Raw genomic sequence first — 20,322 nt, 5'->3', positions numbered from 1 at the left:
TGGTACTGCCGCTTGGTGCACGGCCACGACTGGAGCACCAGCTTGGAGTCGGGGCTCGCGTAGCGTTTCGGGGGCCCAGCCCCGTCCTGCGACGCCGACCGGAAGCCGAGACTCAGACTCGGCGGAATCGCCTTCCTGTCTTCACTCGGCGGAATCGCCCTCCTGTCTTCGTGGCCCTTGTCCGGCTCGGTCATGGACAGCGACTCGTAGTCCGGCGAGGACCCCGACAGCTCCACCCGCCGCGTTTGGTCCGACTCGCAGTCGTCGTCGTCGAAATCCTCGTGGATCCGCAGGTGATCCATCTCGTCCTCCTCGCTCGAGCCTGGCACCGCCTTCTGCGCCTCCCGCCGGGACTTGTCCTCCAGGAACGAGGTCGACAGCGAGTACTTGCGGTTCGTGAAGTTGTTCTCGTTGCTCCCGAAGCCGTGCATCTCCGGCTTGTCGCTCTCCTCCGAGAGGGTCCGCGTGATCAGGATCCGCGGGGAGTTGCGCTTGAGCTCCGCTTTGGACCCGAGGTCGTTGCCCAGATGGAACTTGACGCCGATTATCCTCTGGATGAGCAAGCTGCTCCCGTTCCCGTGTTTCCGGGTCTCCGGGGGCGCCCGCGCCCGGGCTCGTCGAGTTCTCCGGGAATGTGTTGAGCGGGATTTGGAGGTTGTTGCAGCTGTGCGTTCGCAGCTTCTTCAGCTTCCCGCCGGAGGGATCCGTTCTTTCGTCGGTGACGGAAGTCGTGTCGGACACGGCCACCGGGGACCACGTCGCTTCCGTCGACGAGATCCGTGGGATCTTGGACTTCCTCGAGAGGTTCTTCTGCGAGTAGGCTAGTTGGTTGTTGTGTATCGTCACGGCCTTGCTGTTGTTGTTGTTGGCCGAGTTCAAGCATATTTCTGAGAGTCTTCGTTGTAGGAATGAGCTATTGTTGGCGACCAGTTGACTGGCCACGCTCGTGAAGGAGCTTTGGTTCGGCGGCCGACTCAGGACCCCGAGAGGAGTGAGGCTGGGTCTCCGCGAGCCGCACGCCGACGGTGTCCGGGCCTGGATCTCCTGATTCAGCTCGCACTTGGTCATTTTCTTCCTGATGTAGTTCTGGAAGGATTTCCGAAGTATTTTGTTCTTGATGCCGTACAATAGGCCATTCACCGTGGGTGAGCAGGTGAGTAGAGTCGATGCTATTGTCACTAACGTTGGGTATACTTCCATCTCTCTTTTTTGACTAGAATTTTTGGCCAGATAAAGGTTATTGACAGTGTTGGTGGTTGACTCCCATATGACGATACCGTAGAATGGGTAGTAGAGGAGCATGAAAGAGCCTATGAGTTGGAGAACAGTCGAGACGGCACTCTTTCCTTTGAATTTTCCGCCTGCTCCGATTTGAGGCGGGAAGAACGGATTTCTCTGATGGGTGATGGTTACCTGCGCTGAGATGGCCACCTCGAATATTGCCGACGCGATGCGATGTCGGTGGTTCCTTGCTATCATTAGGACCTGCATCAAAGAAAAAAGTATCGTTAAGTTTCGGATTTGGACTGAAGCTTTCTGAATGGGCGTGATAAGTGTTGCGCCGCGCCGGGCAGCACAACTCCAAGAGGGAAATCATCCTCTATTTGAGATCTTTTTCCCTCTGTGGTGAAAACACTCTTCCTAGTGAAAAGTCATGGCGTCACTTTCGCTCTCATCCTATGATTATCAGCTTATACATATCGATCGGTGCGTTTCTTTTCTTCTTAAGATCTTCTCTCTTAGGTTTGCCTTCAGCAAAATATGTTAAGAAAACTAGTGGAATTGGCAATATATTTATACTTGAACATCCTTATGCACCGATAGTTACTTATACTTATCTTACATTATTATATACAATTGGACTGCATTTTGCAATTTGGAACTATAAATTCTGGCTCTTCTGGGAAAACACTTATGTGCATAGGGAAACTAATGGCACATACACGTTTTTTTAAAGCGGGCTAGAATTTATAGTTCCAAATTGCAAAATTTAGTCCAATTGTAAGAGTAACGGGTAACGTATAACGCCTGAGCTGCGAAGCGACTCATAGGGTTGGGCCGAGAAGCGGTCAGGGGCGTTACCCCTTGAATCATTACACTCTACAATACTTGACTCCAACCAATACTAATTAAAAACTTATTCATTGAACTTAGTAAATCAATTCATATGCAAGAAACGGGAACGTCACTCGATAAAAGCTCAATTTTTCTGCAATTGCTTTCCATGAGATGAGAATTTAGTTCCGTAAGGGGCCAAGGAAAATAGATCACTTACTTTTAAATTACATCCTAAGATTAGAGCTGTTGGCAATATCAGAGTGAACGCAGTGTAAGCAGTCGAGTACCAGAAAGACAGCCCCTCCCCCAGGCTGAAATGAGGCATGCAAGCACCAAGCTCTGCCCTGAAGTAATATGGAGCGATACAAAAAAGGGGTGGAAGACAAAATGCAAGTGCCAAAACCCATGCGATGCCCAGTCCAACAGCCACCTGGAAAAAAACCATTCAAGCAGCACACATATAACTGTCGCTTATCAATATACAGAATATTTTAAGAGTTTAATATACATTTATTATTTTTTTCTAACTCCCTTGTATGCTTGAAATAATAGATAACATTAGCGCAAATCAGCTATTAGAGATTTTTCTTGTACACAATTAGGACAAAATCAATAAGCAATCTTTACAAAAAAATTAACGATTTCCGAACCCGGATTAATACTTAGAGGCGGATCCAGCAATTTGGCAACACCGGATTTTCTGCATTTAAACCTATGCTAAATAATCGATCCTTTTCGGGGCACCTGGCCCCTCCAAGAATTGATACATTTCCATAGTTTTAAATGGAGGAAAGACAATGTTGCCAACTTGCTGGATCCGCCAATGGAATTATTAAATGGGCTCATACCAGGGACCCAGTATCCCACCCTTGTGGCGGGCCTGCTAAAACGATTATTCCAATAACGGAACTTGGCTGTTTTGGAAACGCCTTCAAAGCGGCGTGATACCTCACGCATTCCGGAGAGTTCAAATAGTTGTATCATTGCGCCGTAAGAATGTGACGGAAGATTTAAATGGAAATAGCCTCCATGCACGCTGGGCTTGTCGATTTCCTCTGAAATTTTTGCAGTGGTGAATGCATAGCTGAAGTGCGCTTCTGCAAGAATTGTATTTACAAATCGGTGGTTTTTCTACGAGGATTAAATATAAACAAGTGGCACGGAATATAACAAAAGAATATGAACTATGCAAAACGATAATCCGGGTATCGGAACTTGACTGTTTTGAAAACGCCTTCAAATGCGGCGTGATACCTCACGCATTCCGGAGAGTTCAAATAGTTGTATCATTGCGCCGTAAGAATGTGACGGAAGATTTAAATGGAAATAGCCTCCATGCACGCTGGGCTTGTCGATTTCCTCTGACATTTTTGCAGTGGTGAATGCATAGCTGAAGTGCGCTTCTGCAAGAATTGTATTTACAAATCGGTGGTTTTTCTACGAGGATTAAAAATAAACAAGTGGTACGGAATATAACAAAAGAATATGAACTATGCAAAACGATAATCCGGGTATCGGAACTTGACTGTTTTGAAAACGCCTTCAAATGCGGCGTGATACCTCACGCATTCCGGAGAGTTCAAATAGTTGTATCATTGCGCCGTAAGAATGGGACGGAAGATTTAAATGGAAATAACCTTCATGACTATTTACTCCAGTCATTAAAAAAAAAAAAAAAAAAAAAAAAAAAAAATCAGAAAAATGATGAATTAAATTCGAGGGCAGATCCCTTTGGGTTGGCGGCATCATTTGAGGATGATTGGCGACTCACCTTCCGCGGATTGACGAGGGCGGCATAGTGAAGAGGGGATGAGATGGCATAGTAGCGATCACAGTTGAGGCCGCAGACGGTCCACAGGGCAATAGGGTGGAGGAGGGTGAAGAGAAATCCGTGGATGTTGCACGGCATCCAGTTCGAGTCCCGCCATAGAGTCGGCGCAGAAAATATCAGGAACATCGCGCACAAAAGCACATCTACGATTCCTAGGTGGAGGAGCAAAATGTGGTTGGCTGTCTGAGCCTGTAACAGAACACGCAGTCTCTTTAAGAAATTACTATTATGATGATGCAATGATATATTCATGTTCGAAATAGTTGGCCAAAGTGAGAAACCGCGTGTCTCTGTTTGCGACGTTGCGAACTACCTGTCATACTTTATCTCCTCTCTGAGAAACTGGTACCGTATTCTCCGTGATCTTTCCGCTCTGTTAGTAGAATATTCTGTGTTAACTTAAAGCTACCGGGTTGGCTACTTATTTTACGAAAAAATAAAATAGAAACGGAAATGTTGAAACATCGCAATTGAGATTCGTGGTTTTACACTTTGACCATCGAAACGTTTCTTTGATTAAATTTTAATCGGATAAAAAATAAGGTAAGAGGGAATGCTTGTAGCGTATCTCTTGCTCTTCCTTCAAAATGCGCGTGGAACCGCATTTCACGTTGTGAATTTGATAGAGGAAGCAAGAGACAAAGAGGACCCAGGAAAATTGAACGACTCTACTGCCGTGCAACGCAAAACCGCCGTAAACGCCATTTTAATTTTTTTTGGAAATAATGTATCATAGCAGAAAAAATTGTGTACCTTGGGACGATGTTTTTACTGAAATCTTTCGTAAATACTATCAAGAATTTAACCTGAAAATTTGAGGTGCATGGATAAAACGATTTTTATTTTATAAAGTGTTAAGTTCCAAAAAACGCGGGAAAATCTTGATGAATTTCCGGCGTTCTTGCTTAGCATGACAGTCTATTGGTTGAAACGGATAGGTGCTACAGACCAAGGGGAAAATGATGGACAAACTATAGGGTCCCTTATGGGTTGCCTGCAGTTAGTCTATTACTTACTACCTTTGTCCATTGGAACCACCCGCTTCCACCGACAGGATTACTAAATTTTCTCTATGTTTTCTTTGACTAATACGTATACAGCTTTGAATATCAAATTCAATAATCAGACCCCCTATCCTCCTTTATTTTGAAATAGGAGCTGCATAAAGTTGCAATCCTAACACAGTTAGTGTGCTCAATGTCCATCCAAAAAAAAAAAAAAAAAATCCGAAAGATGCTCTGCTTTTTGAAGGCCCTCACCTTTTTAAGTATTTGTTCTTTTTTTTTTAAAAAAAAAAAAAAAAAAAAAAAAACTATAGGAAACATGAATGCGTAAAGTTGCGTTGGCATTCTTTCCAACGTAATTCACAAAAAGTTCCCGAGTGTGCAAGTGGCGCTGCTCAGTATCCCGTTAAAGAAATGCTTTATAAAATGGAATTTTGCAACAAGAAACGCAGATAGGTTGACTCCGGATGAAGATGTGCATTTGGATCATATTTAAAGGAGGAAAACGAAACGCGGCAATTTCCGACTCGGAAAGCGGTCATCAAGCAAAATAATGTGTTCACCGCCGCAACCCGCATTACTCAAGGACTTTGCATGCAGTTGTTGCTGACAAGGACAATTCGTCGTCTTGAAAATGCGGGGCAAAGCTCTTCTTTTTCAAAGGGAAGAACGAAACTCTTAGAATTCCGAAAAAATACGACCATTCTTTGGGATTGGGTCTACCACCCAGTCCCGTCAGCAATCAATGAATGAGAACTCTTGGGTATCTAAAATTTGTATGTATCAGGTAATGAGAACATCATTTCACGGGCGGATCCGGGGGGGGGGGGGGGGAGCGAAGGGCTGTGCACCCCCCCTCCCGTTCGCTCGAAAAAAAAGGAGAAAGAAAAAAAGTAAAAAGTAAGAAGGAGGGAAACAAGGGAAGAGGAAGGAGGGACGTTTGGATTTGGTAATTATTATTTATGACGAAATTTACTCGAATTGCATAGCAGATGAATATTGATTAAAATTTTGAAAATTTTCTGGAGGGAGCCGTCGCACAATCGGTCGAGTTAATTGGAGAGGTCGGACAAAATTCGGAAACTTTAAACGCTTACAACCTCGTTTATACAACACTTTGAGGTTCTGAAAGTGGTTTCATTGAGTTTCTCGTGAAATTTTCATTGAAAAGCATCCCTTAAAATATGAAATTCAACGAATGAATCATCAAAATTTGCAGTTTCAGTTGAAAATTTCCCTTCCGACTTCTCTGATTGACTCGATCTACTGTGCGTCGGACCCTTTCACGCCCCCCCCCCCCCTCCCACGTTCGAAGTGTCTGGATCCGCCTCCGCCTATATGCATCAATTACCCCTTACTTCAAGGAGTGATAGTCCAAAATTTGCATAATTTTATTACAGGCGTTTGAATACTAGGCACTTGATATTTGGACGGCCGGTGGGAAAGCAACGCAAAACGCTCAGATCCGCAAAATTGTGGAATTTCTAGAGAGCCTCAAGTTTCGTCTTCAAAAAAAAAAAAAAATTAACCCATTTCACGAGTTCCCTTTTTCCTGATACACTAACCACACTTGCTGTTCTCTTGTTACATGTTTTTATTGCACGCAGGCTGCTAGAAAATCGGCAAATCTAATCAGTATCACTTTAACTGCATTTCAAGGATGCCTAATTTTCTCTCATGTTATATATCTTTTAGACCAAAACCTCGACTAATTCTAAAATAAAACTCTCTGTAAATTGCACCTAGATTCTAAAGTACGCTGGGTCGGTTTGCTGTAGTCGCTCCTTGCTAAGGAAGAATGCTGTATGAACCTCCAGCCGTTCCCAAATTTTCTTCAATAAAATGTAAATTTTCAAGGAAATTTGTGAAAACTATTCTTCGAATTTTTCAGAGATTTATTTCACGATCGGATCTAAATTATGTGAAAATTTCAAGAGAAAATACTCAGAATACTCCGTAAAAATAAACATTATATCGGAGGTTTGGCGATTCTCGAATGTTCATTTGGCGTTTTTCCTAGGCACGGCAGTCGTGAATATAGATCGTTTCAAACGCTTGTCGTTTTTAATCCATGCTTCTCACTCTCCGGAGGAGTCTCAATTTTTAATTTGATTCTTATTTTCAATCGCTCGCTTGGAGATATGAAAGGAGTTTTCGCACTTAGTTTAAAAGTAAAACTTATCACAGGAGGTATAGTGCAGGGTATTTAAATGAGATTAAGACCCGACGATGGAATGACCAGGGGCTTGACTAAACTTTACGAGGGGCAAATAATTCGTTCCCTCGGTTCAGACGAATAAGTATAATTCAACGAAACGTACAAAGTCAAAGCCAGGGTTGTCGTTCATGCTCAACCTCTCTTGATAAAAACTTAAGACGTACGTATTAAGAAAATCCGGGCAAGCGTATGAGTTGGATTACATTTTGCAATAAGGGACCACTATCTATTGCTCTTCCGTAAAAGCACATTACTGCATAGGGAAACTAATGGTATATATGTTGTTTCTAAAATGAGCCAGGAATGGTGGTTCCTTATTGCATAATGTAATCCAGTTAGAGTCGTATTCATAGTCGTTCTTCAGTATCCTCCTTTCTCCAGGGAGACCCCAAGTAGTTAACAATCCACCACATGTTTTTCAACTCCCCATACACATTCGAATATCTGAGACTCTGAGAGTCTGCATGAGGAGGCGAACAATTGCTGAACAACTTGCAATACTCATTGCAACATTTGAAATTTATTAGTTACTAACTCTCTATATGCTCAACATCTCTGTGGGGTAGAAAAACTACTACTACTTAATCATTATATTCAGAGGCCGTTTTAAACTTCGACAAGTGGACTTATTTACGGCTGAAATTGCAGAGGTGTATGAATGTCATGGTCAAGTTCACAATCTTACCCTCACATTCTTTTGTATTAAACGCATTTTCTAAAAAAAGGAATGATTATACATTAGAATAAAATTGAAGAAAAAAAATTACTATAATTTATATTTTTCCGGAAATTTGACACAAACGCTCTTTTATATTTTAATTGATGCGAATAAATGATTATTTCATAGAAATAGGAAAACAAAGTATTTCATAAGAAAATACTTCCTACACTTCCGGTCGGAATAACTGAGAGGGATAAATTATATATCATCCTACGCATAAGGATTAATTTTATAGCTTACATTTATTCAACGAAAAGGTAAACAATTATTTCGTAACAAGATGCATCACACTCTTCTCTTCTTGTTTTTTACGCCTACACTTGCATTGTTGGATCCAGAAAATCCTTGAATTTACTTATTCAAATAATATAATTTCCCACGCAATTCGTCATCAATTTTACTAAAAATAACTACTCCTACTTATTATTTTAACACCTACAAACTCCTATAAAACAAGTAACTTTTCTCGGGAGTATTCATTCAATTTTATTGAATCTAACAGTGCGAAAAAGTGTTAAGTGAGTAAAGATTTTTTCAACTAAAAAAATAAAAAAGTGTACACATACCTTTTGATCGAACAAGAATAAAGTGAGTATGCAACATGTTAATAATTGTTAGAAATAATTGTGATTTATTCTTCCACATTAGTTCAACGAAGTGATTTTTTTTTTTTTAAAAAAATAATGAATTCATTTTCTTAATCACCAGAGCTACTAACTACATTATTATTATTTCCCAATTCTAAAATTACAGTGCTCCTATCATCTATATCTAAAAACGTAGCGTGCTCCCCGAGGTCCCCATCAGTACTAGATATTTGCGGGTTTTGGATTTCTACACCTAATAGTTGAACTTCATTATATTCTAACGCGTGGATGAAATTATCTAATTCAATAAACTCGTTTAGAGGAATTTCATCATTTTGATGTGCTTGATTAAATTCAAATGGAATCTCTTCATTTGGAAATTGATCGTTTTGAAATTCATCATTTTGAACTTCAAAATTTTCAATTTCAAAATCCTCCACCTCTAAATTTTCAATTTGATCAACCACAATTGCTGCATTTTCTAGAAGATGAAACATATGTGGAAAATACGTGTTCCTAATCACATTTAATATGTGTTCTTCGAGATTATTGTTTTTTATTAAAATTATGTGAGACATATTAATAATTAAAAAAAAAAAAAAAAAAAAAAAAAAAAAAAATTCTTTTACAGTGTCGTCGTCTCGTAAATCACGCAGGAAATGTAAATCTCCACTTCATTTAAGCCGTAAAATACTACCTTTCGATAAAACGATTCACTTCACAGGAAAAATCCCTAAGGATTCTGATAGACTACCCAGTGGATTGAACACTGCATTGGACTATTTGCCCAACAATTTTGACTTACTATCACATAAGCCGGCGGATTTGAAAACACAAGCTCGAGAAAAATCTCCTGGCGGTACAAATTGGTGTACGAAGCTTTTATTTTTCCAGATCAATTCTTTATCAATTGGGGATTGCAGAAACCATTCACTGAAGCGGAGAAGATTCAACATTGGCTCAAATATTACGTAAATCACGATTGGAGCAATTTTCACGGTGTTAAACAAAAAAATTCGATTCAAAAATGATAAAACTAGTACAAACAGCGTTTGATTCAACATACGTGTTTCTAATTATTTTGGAAAATTCGGTCACCGATATAGGCGGGTTTTTAACGAAAGCTTCGAGTGAAATAATACGGTTTTTGGAGTCAACATTCGTACGCTATCCCTCTTTTAGTTTCAAGACGTATCTTGAACTTGAATGTTATTATTTTCATCTTGTTACGGAAGATGAGATGGCCAAAAGTCATATGAGTAAAACATATAACTTAATGAATCAAATTGATGTAGAAGATGTTTACAGAAATATGATGCGAGATATTTTACACGAAGAGACGGAGTTTTTTACTCATCGTTCTCAATGGGTTTTAAAGGATTGCAATAAAGCTTTTTTATACTTAATTAAATATCAACCAATGGGAGGTTCGGGTTACTGTGATTTGGATAAAATTAAAAAATGTCGTTATGTATTAAATTTCAAAAGTAAGGATAATAATTGTTTTCGATACGCGATTTTAGCTCCGCACGTGAAAAGACCTGATTTTTTAAAATCTTACACTCCGGAAATCATTAAAATGTATGATTGGCCAGATTCTCCAATGCTTTTGGATAACTTGAGTGATTTTGAAAACAAAAATAATATTTCTGTCAACATTTACACTTTTGATTCTGAGAAAGAAATAATACATCCTATGCGTATAGCAAAACAAGAGTTGGACCGACATAGAGATTTATTGTTTGTTTCCAATCATTTCATGTTGATCAAAGATTTTTCAAAAATGATGTGTTATTTCACAAAAAAGAGAGCTTACGATTTTTGTAAAAAATGTTTTTTAGGATTTAAAAGGAACGCTGAATTAAAATCACACTCAAAGTCTTGCTCAGGTATTCAAATAATTTCTCACACTGGGGTCACTACAATTCCTGTTGCGATAAGAAAACGAGGGGATGCTATCACCTTAACAAATTGCAACTCAGATTTTTCCTTCCAAACCGCAATTCTTAACGGGTTGGATGAACAAAATTTTAATTGGGATGGAATGATAAGTAAAAGCATTTTTATTGGCGATGTGAAGCGTTTTGAAAGAAAAAATTCACAAATCAGTGTTAACATTTTTACGTGCGATCAAAACGGAAAAATATTTCCTGTTAAAGCTAGTGATACGGTTAAGAAAATTCACAAAGACTTGCTCTTAATCCGGTCTAAAGAAGGGAATTTTTACTACGAAATTAACAACTTAAGAAAATTAGTTCAATCACAAATTTCAAAACAAAATCGCGGGGACAAAATGTTTTTCTGTAAACGATGTTTAAGTCACTTTTGGTCAGAGTCTGTCCTTAACAAACACATTGAGCTTTGTCGAAACAATGCGATAGGTAGAAATATTCTTCCAACATCTGCAAATAAATGGGTTGAATTCAAAAATTACAAAGCTAAGGAATTATTGCCTGTATGTTTATTTTTGGATTTAGAGTGTAGTCTTACACCTATTCAAAAAAAAATCAGCGATATTACAACGTACATTCAAGAACATCAGGTTACGTCTTGGTGTTTATATCCCGTCTCTATTTATGAGGAGAGAAAACCAATTCTTTACAGAGGGGAAAATGCGATCGAAAATCTTTTGGATCGAATCGAAGAGGAAGTCGAGTATACTGAACTTGTTTATGACGTTTTTGAGCCGTATCATTTAACAACAAGCGAACGTTACCGTTTATGTGCGGTGGCCAAGAGTTGTTGCATTTGTGAGGGAAACTTCGCGCTTTGTGACACGAAAGTAATTCATCATAATCATTATACAGGCGAAGTAATCGGTGTCGCACATTCAACATGTAACATTCTACTTTCGCGACCGAAAATTGTACGCGTTTACTCGCACAATATGATGAATTATGACATTCAACCTGTTATCAGAGGTATCTCTAAAAATAGACGAAGGCGTGTAAAAATAATACCTACGACAGAAGAGAAGTGTATAGCTCTGACGGTCCAAGTCGGCTCATTTCAATATCAATTTATAGATACGTATAAATTTTTGCAAACATCTTTGGATAAACTATCTCAGATGATGAATGATGCAGAACTTGTGCACACCAGGAAACATTTTCCAGAACATCTCTTCGAGTTTGTCAAACGAAAACAAAGTTTTCCGTACGATTGGGTTACGGACTCAAGCAAATATGATTTACCTTTTCCAGAGAGATCTGCTTTTTACAACAATCTCACCAAAGAAAACATTTCGGAGGAACGTTACTTACACGCTATGAATTTTTATAAAGCCGCCGGATGCAGTGATATGGGAACTTTCAGCGACAAGTATTTACTTTTGGACACACTCCTACTCACGGATTGCTTTTTAGCGTTCCGGAATAAGCTTTTTTCAGAGTATAAAATTGATCCATGCCACTACTTAACTCTCCCCCACTACGCGTGGGACAGTATGTTATTTTCAACTAAAGTTAAAATCGAATTGTTGACTGAAATCGATATGGTCCACTTTTTCTTGAAAGGTTGCAGAGGCGGCATCACCAACTCCGTGAAAAAATTTAGTAAAGCTTCGAATAAATATGTAGGAGAAGAAAATGTGAAAGATGAAATTTTTTTAGCTTTATTCGATGCGGTTTCTCTGTACTCGTGGGCATTAAAACAACCTTTGCCGGCGGGTGATTTCCGTTGGATGACACAGCAGGAAATCGACGATTTTGATCTTTCGAAAATCGATGTTTTTGGAGATGTCGGTTTTGTGCTCGAAGTGGATCTAAATTATTGTCGGAAAATTCATCACGCTCATCAACAATTTCCTTTTTGTCCAGAATACATGATTCCACCCAATTCGTTTTCAAAACATCCTAAATTGTTATGCACATTATATGATAAAAAAAAATATGTCATTCATTACCGCATGCTCAAATTGGCTTTGAAACATGGATTACTTCTTGAAAAAATTCATCGTGGAATCTCATTCCGACAAGCCAGAATACTAGAGCCTTATATTGATAAAACTATTGCTCTCCGACAAGCAGCCAAGAACGATTTTGAAAAGACTATTTTCAAATTTTGTTGCAACAGCATATACGGTCGTTGTTTGATGAATACGAGGAATCGTTTGGATCTGACGCTTTGCACTGACCCTGAGCAATATCAGAAATTAGTTTGCGATAATTTCTTCAAAGATCTGTGATTTATGATGATAATTTAGCCGCTGTCCATCGACTGAAAAAATATATCAAACATAGCAGTCCAGTACAAATTGCTCAATGCATTCTGGATGTATCCAAGTGTAAAATTTACGAATTTTTGCACATCGTGCTCGTTGCGATCCCCTACATGTTCGATATTTTTCAAAGGTTTAAACGGCATAGCAATCGATACATCGCAAAGCCTGCCACGACACTGGAAACCGTATGTATGTATAAGCCGCTTTCACGGTGCATAAGGCGCTCTGCGACGCTCACTCTCCACAGCAATCTGTCATGGAAGAGATCCTGCGGGAGCTGGCATCTCTCCATCTCTTCTCGGATGCCCTCTACCCACCGTTTGGGTGGACGCCCTCTCCGTCGCCTACCTGTCAATCGATATATCGCAAAGCCCATAACCGTCTTCATTCCGCAAACAAACAGCACCATGCAGCAACATCAGATTGCCTATTCGTTCAAATCAAGGCGGTATCATCTCGAAAATAGCCCCGGGCAAGGCTTTCACGTTATAAAACCACACTTTTCAGAGGGGAGAGGGTACCCAACGAGCTAGCTATCACCTCTATTTCGTCCATTCCATACCCTCAAATATGACGTCACTAGTGAGGTGAGGTGAGGTGAGGTGTAATAATCGACTATCGATTTTGCGGTGTTCGATCTCGTGTCTTAGGTTTGAATATGATATCAATCGATACATCGCAAAGGGAACTAGTCTTTTATCGCAAACGGTATCAGATTGCCTATGAAGCTGTGATAAAGAATCGATCATTGCAGTGTTCGATCTCGTGACGTAGGTTTGAATATCATATCAATCGATATATCGCAAAGGGAACTAGTCTTTTATCGCAAACGGTATCAGATCGCCTATGAAGCTGTGATAAAGAATCGATCATTGCAGTGTTCGATCTCGTGACATAGGTTTGAATATCATATCAATCGATATATCGCAAAGGGAACCAGACTTATAACACAATCGGTATCAGATTGCCTATCCACTCAAATGAAGGCTGTCTCGTCTCGAGGATACGCCGTAACAGTTTGGTCCAATCCCCCGTACCACGGGGATTCCCCCTCTTCCTATCCTCTCGGTGGAAGGGTTCGCACATGGTCCACGAAATCATTGGAAATCGAAGCAAAATCGATCGACTTCGAGCGGGTGAGATGTCATATTCTGCGCATTCAAATCGAAGAAAAGTGATGGAAATCGTTACTGATCGAACAACCGATTCGTGATGAGACAACACAAACAACGAGAAAAGAGCAGGCGCTCAAGCATATGATGATGAAAATTGGTCATAGTCGATACCAATCGAAGCTATATCGATAGGAATCGGTGAAAAATCTATGAGCCTCTCCACTAATCGGAGGCAAGAGAGCGAAGTTCTTCGCTTAAAATACACAATCAAGCTTGGTTCCCAGCATTCACCATCATCTCATCATCTACCTTCGCGTCGTCAGAACTCAATGAGCATTAGTGAAAATCGATACCGCCCACACAAGAAATCGATACCACCCACACAAGCAATCGATTGAATTCGATCCTGGTAAGCTGCTACCAAGAATCGATTTCCATCTTTCTCACCTCTCGCTGCGAGATCCGTGCATGGTTCACGAAGACAGCATCGAGATAAATGCATGAGTATCACCGTAAATCTAGTCCTAATCGATTGAAATCGATAGAAAATCGATAAAACGCTCCCGCAATTCGGGGTGAGAGAGCTATATTATTCGCATGCAAATCGAGTTTATTCGATGAAAAATAATGTGAATCAATACCGATCGAGCAAACATCTATCATGTTCATCGTTAAGACCGGGGTGATCGCACGATTGAACGTTCGATTCTATCGATAGGAGCCGATCAGATCGGGTCAGATCATTCGATTCGCTGATCCGATCACGAAGCGCCCGATCACCCGTCTTTCCCCTTCGTTTGAGCTTCGCTCAAGACGAAGGGGAAAGACTGATCGGGCGCTTCGTGATCGGATCAGCGAATCGAATGATCTGACCCTATCTGATCGGCTCCTATCGATAGAATCGAACGTTCAATCGTGCGATCACCCCGGTCTTAACGATGAACATGATAGATGTTTGCTCGATCGGTATTGATTCACATTATTTTTCATCGAATAAACTCGATTTGCATGCGAATAATATAGCTCTCTCACCCCGAATTGCGGGAGCGTTTTATCGATTTTCTATCGATTTCAATCGATTAGGACTAGATTTACGGTGATACTCATGCATTTATCTCGATGCTGTCTTCGTGAACCATGCACGGATCTCGCAGCGAGAGGTGAGAAAGATGGAAATCGATTCTTGGTAGCAGCTTACCAGGATCGAATTCAATCGATTGCTTGTGTGGGTGGTATCGATTTCTTGTGTGGGCGGTATCGATTTTCACTAATGCTCATTGAGTTCTGACGACGCGAAGGTAGATGATGAGATGATGGTGAATGCTGGGAACCAAGCTTGATTGTGTATTTTAAGCGAAGAACTTCGCTCTCTTGCCTCCGATTAGTGGAGAGGCTCATAGATTTTTCACCGATTCCTATCGATATAGCTTCGATTGGTATCGACTATGACCAATTTTCATCATCATATGCTTGAGCGCCTGCTCTTTTCTCGTTGTTTGTGTTGTCTCATCACGAATCGGTTGTTCGATCAGTAACGATTTCCATCACTTTTCTTCGATTTGAATGCGCAGAATATGACATCTCACCCGCTCGAAGTCGATCGATTTTGCTTCGATTTCCAATGATTTCGTGGACCATGTGCGAACCCTTCCACCGAGAGGATAGGAAGAGGGGGAATCCCCGTGGTACGGGGGATTGGACCAAACTGTTACGGCGTATCCTCGAGACGAGACAGCCTTCATTTGAGTGGATAGGCAATCTGATACCGATTGTGTTATAAGTCTGGTTCCCTTTGCGATATATCGATTGATATGATATTCAAACCTATGTCACGAGATCGAACACTGCAATGATCGATTCTTTATCACAGCTTCATAGGCGATCTGATACCGTTTGCGATAAAAGACTAGTTCCCTTTGCGATATATCGATTGATATGATATTCAAACCTACGTCACGAGATCGAACACTGCAATGATCGATTCTTTATCACAGCTTCATAGGCAATCTGATACCGTTTGCGATAAAAGACTAGTTCCCTTTGCGATGTATCGATTGATATCATATTCAAACCTAAGACACGAGATCGAACACCGCAAAATCGATAGTCGATTATTACACCTCACCTCACCTCACCTCACTAGTGACGTCATATTTGAGGGTATGGAATGGACGAAATAGAGGTGATAGCTAGCTCGTTGGGTACCCTCTCCCCTCTGAAAAGTGTGGTTTTATAACGTGAAAGCCTTGCCCGGGGCTATTCTCGAGATGATACCGCCTTGATTTGAACGAATAGGCAATCTGATGTTGCTGCATGGTGCTGTTTGTTTGCGGAATGAAGACGGCTATGGGCTTTGCGATATATCGATTGACAGGTAGGCGACGGAGAGGGCGTCCACCCAAACGGTGGGTAGAGGGCATCCGAGAAGAGATGGAGAGATGCCAGCTCCCGCAGGATCTCTTCCATGACAGATTGCTGTGGAGAGTGAGCGTCGCAGAGCGCCTTATGCACCGTGAAAGCGGCTTATACATACATACGGTTTCCAGTGTCGTGGCATGCTTTGCGATGTATCGATTGCTATGCCGTTTAAACCTTTGAAAAATATCGAACATGTAGGGGATCGCAACGAGCACGATGTGCAAAAATTCGTAAATTTTACACTTGGATACATCCAGAATGCATTGAGCAATTTGTACTGGACTGCTATGTTTGATATATTTTTTCAGTCGATGGACAGCGGCTAAATTATCATCATAAATCACAGATCTTTGAAGAAATTATCGCAAACTAATTTCTGATATTGCTCAGGGTCAGTGCAAAGCGTCAGATCCAAACGATTCCTCGTATTCATCAAACAACGACCGTATATGCTGTTGCAACAAAATTTGAAAATAGTCTTTTCAAAATCGTTCTTGGCTGCTTGTCGGAGAGCAATAGTTTTATCAATATAAGGCTCTAGTATTCTGGCTTGTCGGAATGAGATTCCACGATGAATTTTTTCAAGAAGTAATCCATGTTTCAAAGCCAATTTGAGCATGCGGTAATGAATGACATATTTTTTTTTATCATATAATGTGCATAACAATTTAGGATGTTTTGAAAACGAATTGGGTGGAATCATGTATTCTGGACAAAAAGGAAATTGTTGATGAGCGTGATGAATTTTCCGACAATAATTTAGATCCACTTCGAGCACAAAACCGACATCTCCAAAAACATCGATTTTCGAAAGATCAAAATCGTCGATTTCCTGCTGTGTCATCCAACGGAAATCACCCGCCGGCAAAGGTTGTTTTAATGCCCACGAGTACAGAGAAACCGCATCGAATAAAGCTAAAAAAATTTCATCTTTCACATTTTCTTCTCCTACATATTTATTCGAAGCTTTACTAAATTTTTTCACGGAGTTCGTGATGCCGCCTCTGCAACCTTTCAAGAAAAAGTGGACCATATCGATTTCAGTCAACAATTCGATTTTAACTTTAGTTGAAAATAACATACTGTCCCACGCGTAGTGGGGGAGAGTTAAGTAGTGGCATGGATCAATTTTATACTCTGAAAAAAGCTTATTCCGGAACGCTAAAAAGCAATCCGTGAGTAGGAGTGTGTCCAAAAGTAAATACTTGTCGCTGAAAGTTCCCATATCAGTGCATCCGGTGGCTTTATAAAAATTCAAAGCGTGTAAGTAACGTTCCTCCGAAATGTTTTCTTTGGTGAGATTGTTGTAAAAAGCAGATCTCTCTGGAAACGGTAAATCATATTTGCTTGAGTCCGTAACCCAATCGTACGGAAAACTTTGTTTTCGTTTGACAAACTCGAAGAGATGTTCTGGAAAATGTTTCCTGGTGTGCACAAGTTCTGCATCATTCATCACCTGAGATAGTTTATCCAAAGATGTTTGCAAAACTGTATACGTATCTATAAATTGATATTGAAATGAGCCGACTTGGACCGTCAGAGCTATACACTTCTCTTCTGTCGTAGGTATTATTTTTACACGCCTTCGTCTATTTTTAGAGATACCTCTGATAACAGGTTGAATGTCATAATTCATCATATTGTGCGAGTAAACGCGTACAATTTTCGGTCGCGAAAGTAGAATGTTACATGTTGAATGTGCGACACCGATTACTTCGCCTGTATAATGATTATGATGAATTACTTTCGTGTCACAAAGCGCGAAGTTTCCCTCACAAATGCAACAACTCTTGGCCACCGCACATAAACGGTAACGTTCGCTTGTTGTTAAATGATGCGGCTCAAAAACGTCATAAACAAGTTCAGTATACTCGACTTCCTCTTCGATTCGATCCAAAAGATTTTCGATCGCATTTTCCCCTCTGTAAAGAATTGGTTTTCTCTCCTCATAAATAGAGACGGGATATAAACACCAAGACGTAACCTGATGTTCTTGAATGTACGTTGTAATATCGCTGATTTTTTTTTAATAGGTGTAAGACTACACTCTAAATCCAAAAATAAACATACAGGCAATAATTCCTTAGCTTTGTAATTTTTGAATTCAACCCATTTATTTGCGGATGTTGGAAGAATATTTCTACCTATCGCATTGTTTCGACAAAGCTCAATGTGTTTGTTAAGGACAGACTCATACCAAAAGTGAGTTAAACATCGTTTACAAAAAAACATTTTGTCCCCGCGATTTTGTTTTGAAATTTGTGATTGAACTAATTTTCTTAAGTTGTTAATTTCGTAGTAAAAATTCCCTTCTTTAGACCGGATTAAGAGCAAGTCTTTGTGAATTTTCTTAACCGTATCACTAGCTTTAACAGGAAATATTTTTCCGTTTTGATCGCACGTAAAAATGTTAACACTGATTTGTGAATTTTTTCTTTCAAAACGCTTCACATCGCCAATAAAAATGCTTTTACTTATCATTCCATCCCAATTAAAATTTTGTTCATCCAACCCGTTAAGAATTGCGGTTTGGAAGGAAAAATCTGAGTTGCAATTTGTTAAGGTGATAGCATCCCCTCGTTTTCTTATCGCAACAGGAATTGTAGTGACCCCAGTGTGAGAAATTATTCGAATACCTGAGCAAGACTTTGAGTAAGATTTTAATTCAGCGTTCCTTTTAAATCCTAAAAAAACATTTTTTACAAAAATCGTAAGCTCTCTTTTTTGTGAAATAACACATCATTTTTGAAAAATCTTTGATCAACATGAAATGATTGGAAACAAACAATAAATCTCTATGTCGGTCCAACTCTTGTTTTGCTATACGCATAGGATGTATTATTTCTTTCTCAGAATCAAAAGTGTAAATGTTGACAGAAATATTATTTTTGTTTTCAAAATCACTCAAGTTATCCAAAAGCATTGGAAAATCTGGCCAATCATACATTTTAATGATTTCCGGAGTGTAAGATTTTAAAAAATCAGGTCTTTTCACGTGCGGAGCCAAAATCGCGTATCGAAAACAATTATTATCCTTACTTTTGAAATTTAATACATAACGACATTTTTTTATTTTATCCAAATCACAGTAACCCGAACCTCCCATTGGTTGATATTTAATTAAGTATAAAAAAGCTTTATTGCAATCCTTTAAAACCCATTGAGAACGATGAGTAAAAAACTCCGTCTCTTCGTGTAAAATATCTCGCATCATATTTCTGTAAACATCTTCTACATCAATTTGATTCATTAAGTTATATGTTTTACTCATATGACTTTTGGCCATCTCATCTTCCGTAACAAGATGAAAATAATAACATTCAAGTTCAAGATACGTCTTGAAACTAAAAGAGGGATAGCGTACGAATGTTGACTCCAAAAACCGTATTATTTCACTCGAAGCTTTCGTTAAAAACCCGCCTATATCGGTGACCGAATTTTCCAAAATAATTAGAAACACGTATGTTGAATCAAACGCTGTTTGTACTCGTTTTATCATTTTTGAATCGAATATTTTTGTTTAACACCGTGAAAATTGCTCCAATCGTGATTTACGTAATATTTGAGCCAATGTTGAATCTTCTCCGCGTCAGTGAATGGTTTCTGCAATCCCCAATTGATAAAGAATTGATCTGGAAAAATAAAAGCTTCGTACACAAATTTGTACCGCCAGGAGATTTTTCTCGAGCTTGTGTTTTCAAATCCGCCGGCTTATGTGATAGTAAGTAAAAATTGTTGGGCAAATAGTCCAATGCAGTGTTCAATCCACTGGGTAGTCTATCAGAATCCTTAGGGATTTTTCCTGTGAAGTGAATCGTTTTATCGAAAGGTAGTATTTTACGGCTTAAATGAAGCGGAGATTTACATTTCCTGCGTGATTTACGAGACGACGACACTGTAAAAGAATTTTTTTTTTTTTTTTTAATTATTAATATGTCTCACATAATTTTAATAAAAACAATAATCTCGAAGAACACATATTAAATGTGATTAGGAACACGTATTTTCCACATATGTTTCATCTTCTAGAAAATGCAGCATTTGTGGTTGATCAAATTGAAAATGTAGAGGTGGAGGATTTTGAAATTAAAAATTTTGAAGTTCAAAATGATGAATTTCAAAACGATCAATTTCCAAATAAAGAAATT

The 20,322-nt window shown here is 39.6% G+C and overlaps 1 protein-coding gene across 1 annotated transcript in view; it reads right to left on the bottom strand.

Annotated features, from left to right (window-relative positions):
- Nucleotides 1-20,322, bottom strand: part of LOC109044025 (uncharacterized) — a 115,015-nt gene continuing 94,693 nt past the window's right edge. Inside the window, exons 5-7 of the mRNA XM_019061486.2 lie at nt 3,830-4,078; nt 2,276-2,488; nt 1-1,485 (exon numbers count right to left, since the gene is read on the bottom strand). Coding sequence (XP_018917031.2) covers nt 142-1,485; nt 2,276-2,488; nt 3,830-4,078 — 1,806 coding nt within the window. The 3' untranslated portion in view covers nt 1-141. The remainder of the gene's footprint in view (nt 1,486-2,275; nt 2,489-3,829; nt 4,079-20,322) is intronic.

Source organism: Bemisia tabaci, chromosome 1, assembly GCF_918797505.1.
Source record: "Bemisia tabaci chromosome 1, PGI_BMITA_v3".
Classification (NCBI taxonomy): Eukaryota; Metazoa; Arthropoda; class Insecta; order Hemiptera; family Aleyrodidae; genus Bemisia; species Bemisia tabaci.
The sequence above is the reverse complement of the archived record's forward strand: the minus strand, read 5'-3'. Positions and strand labels throughout refer to the sequence as shown.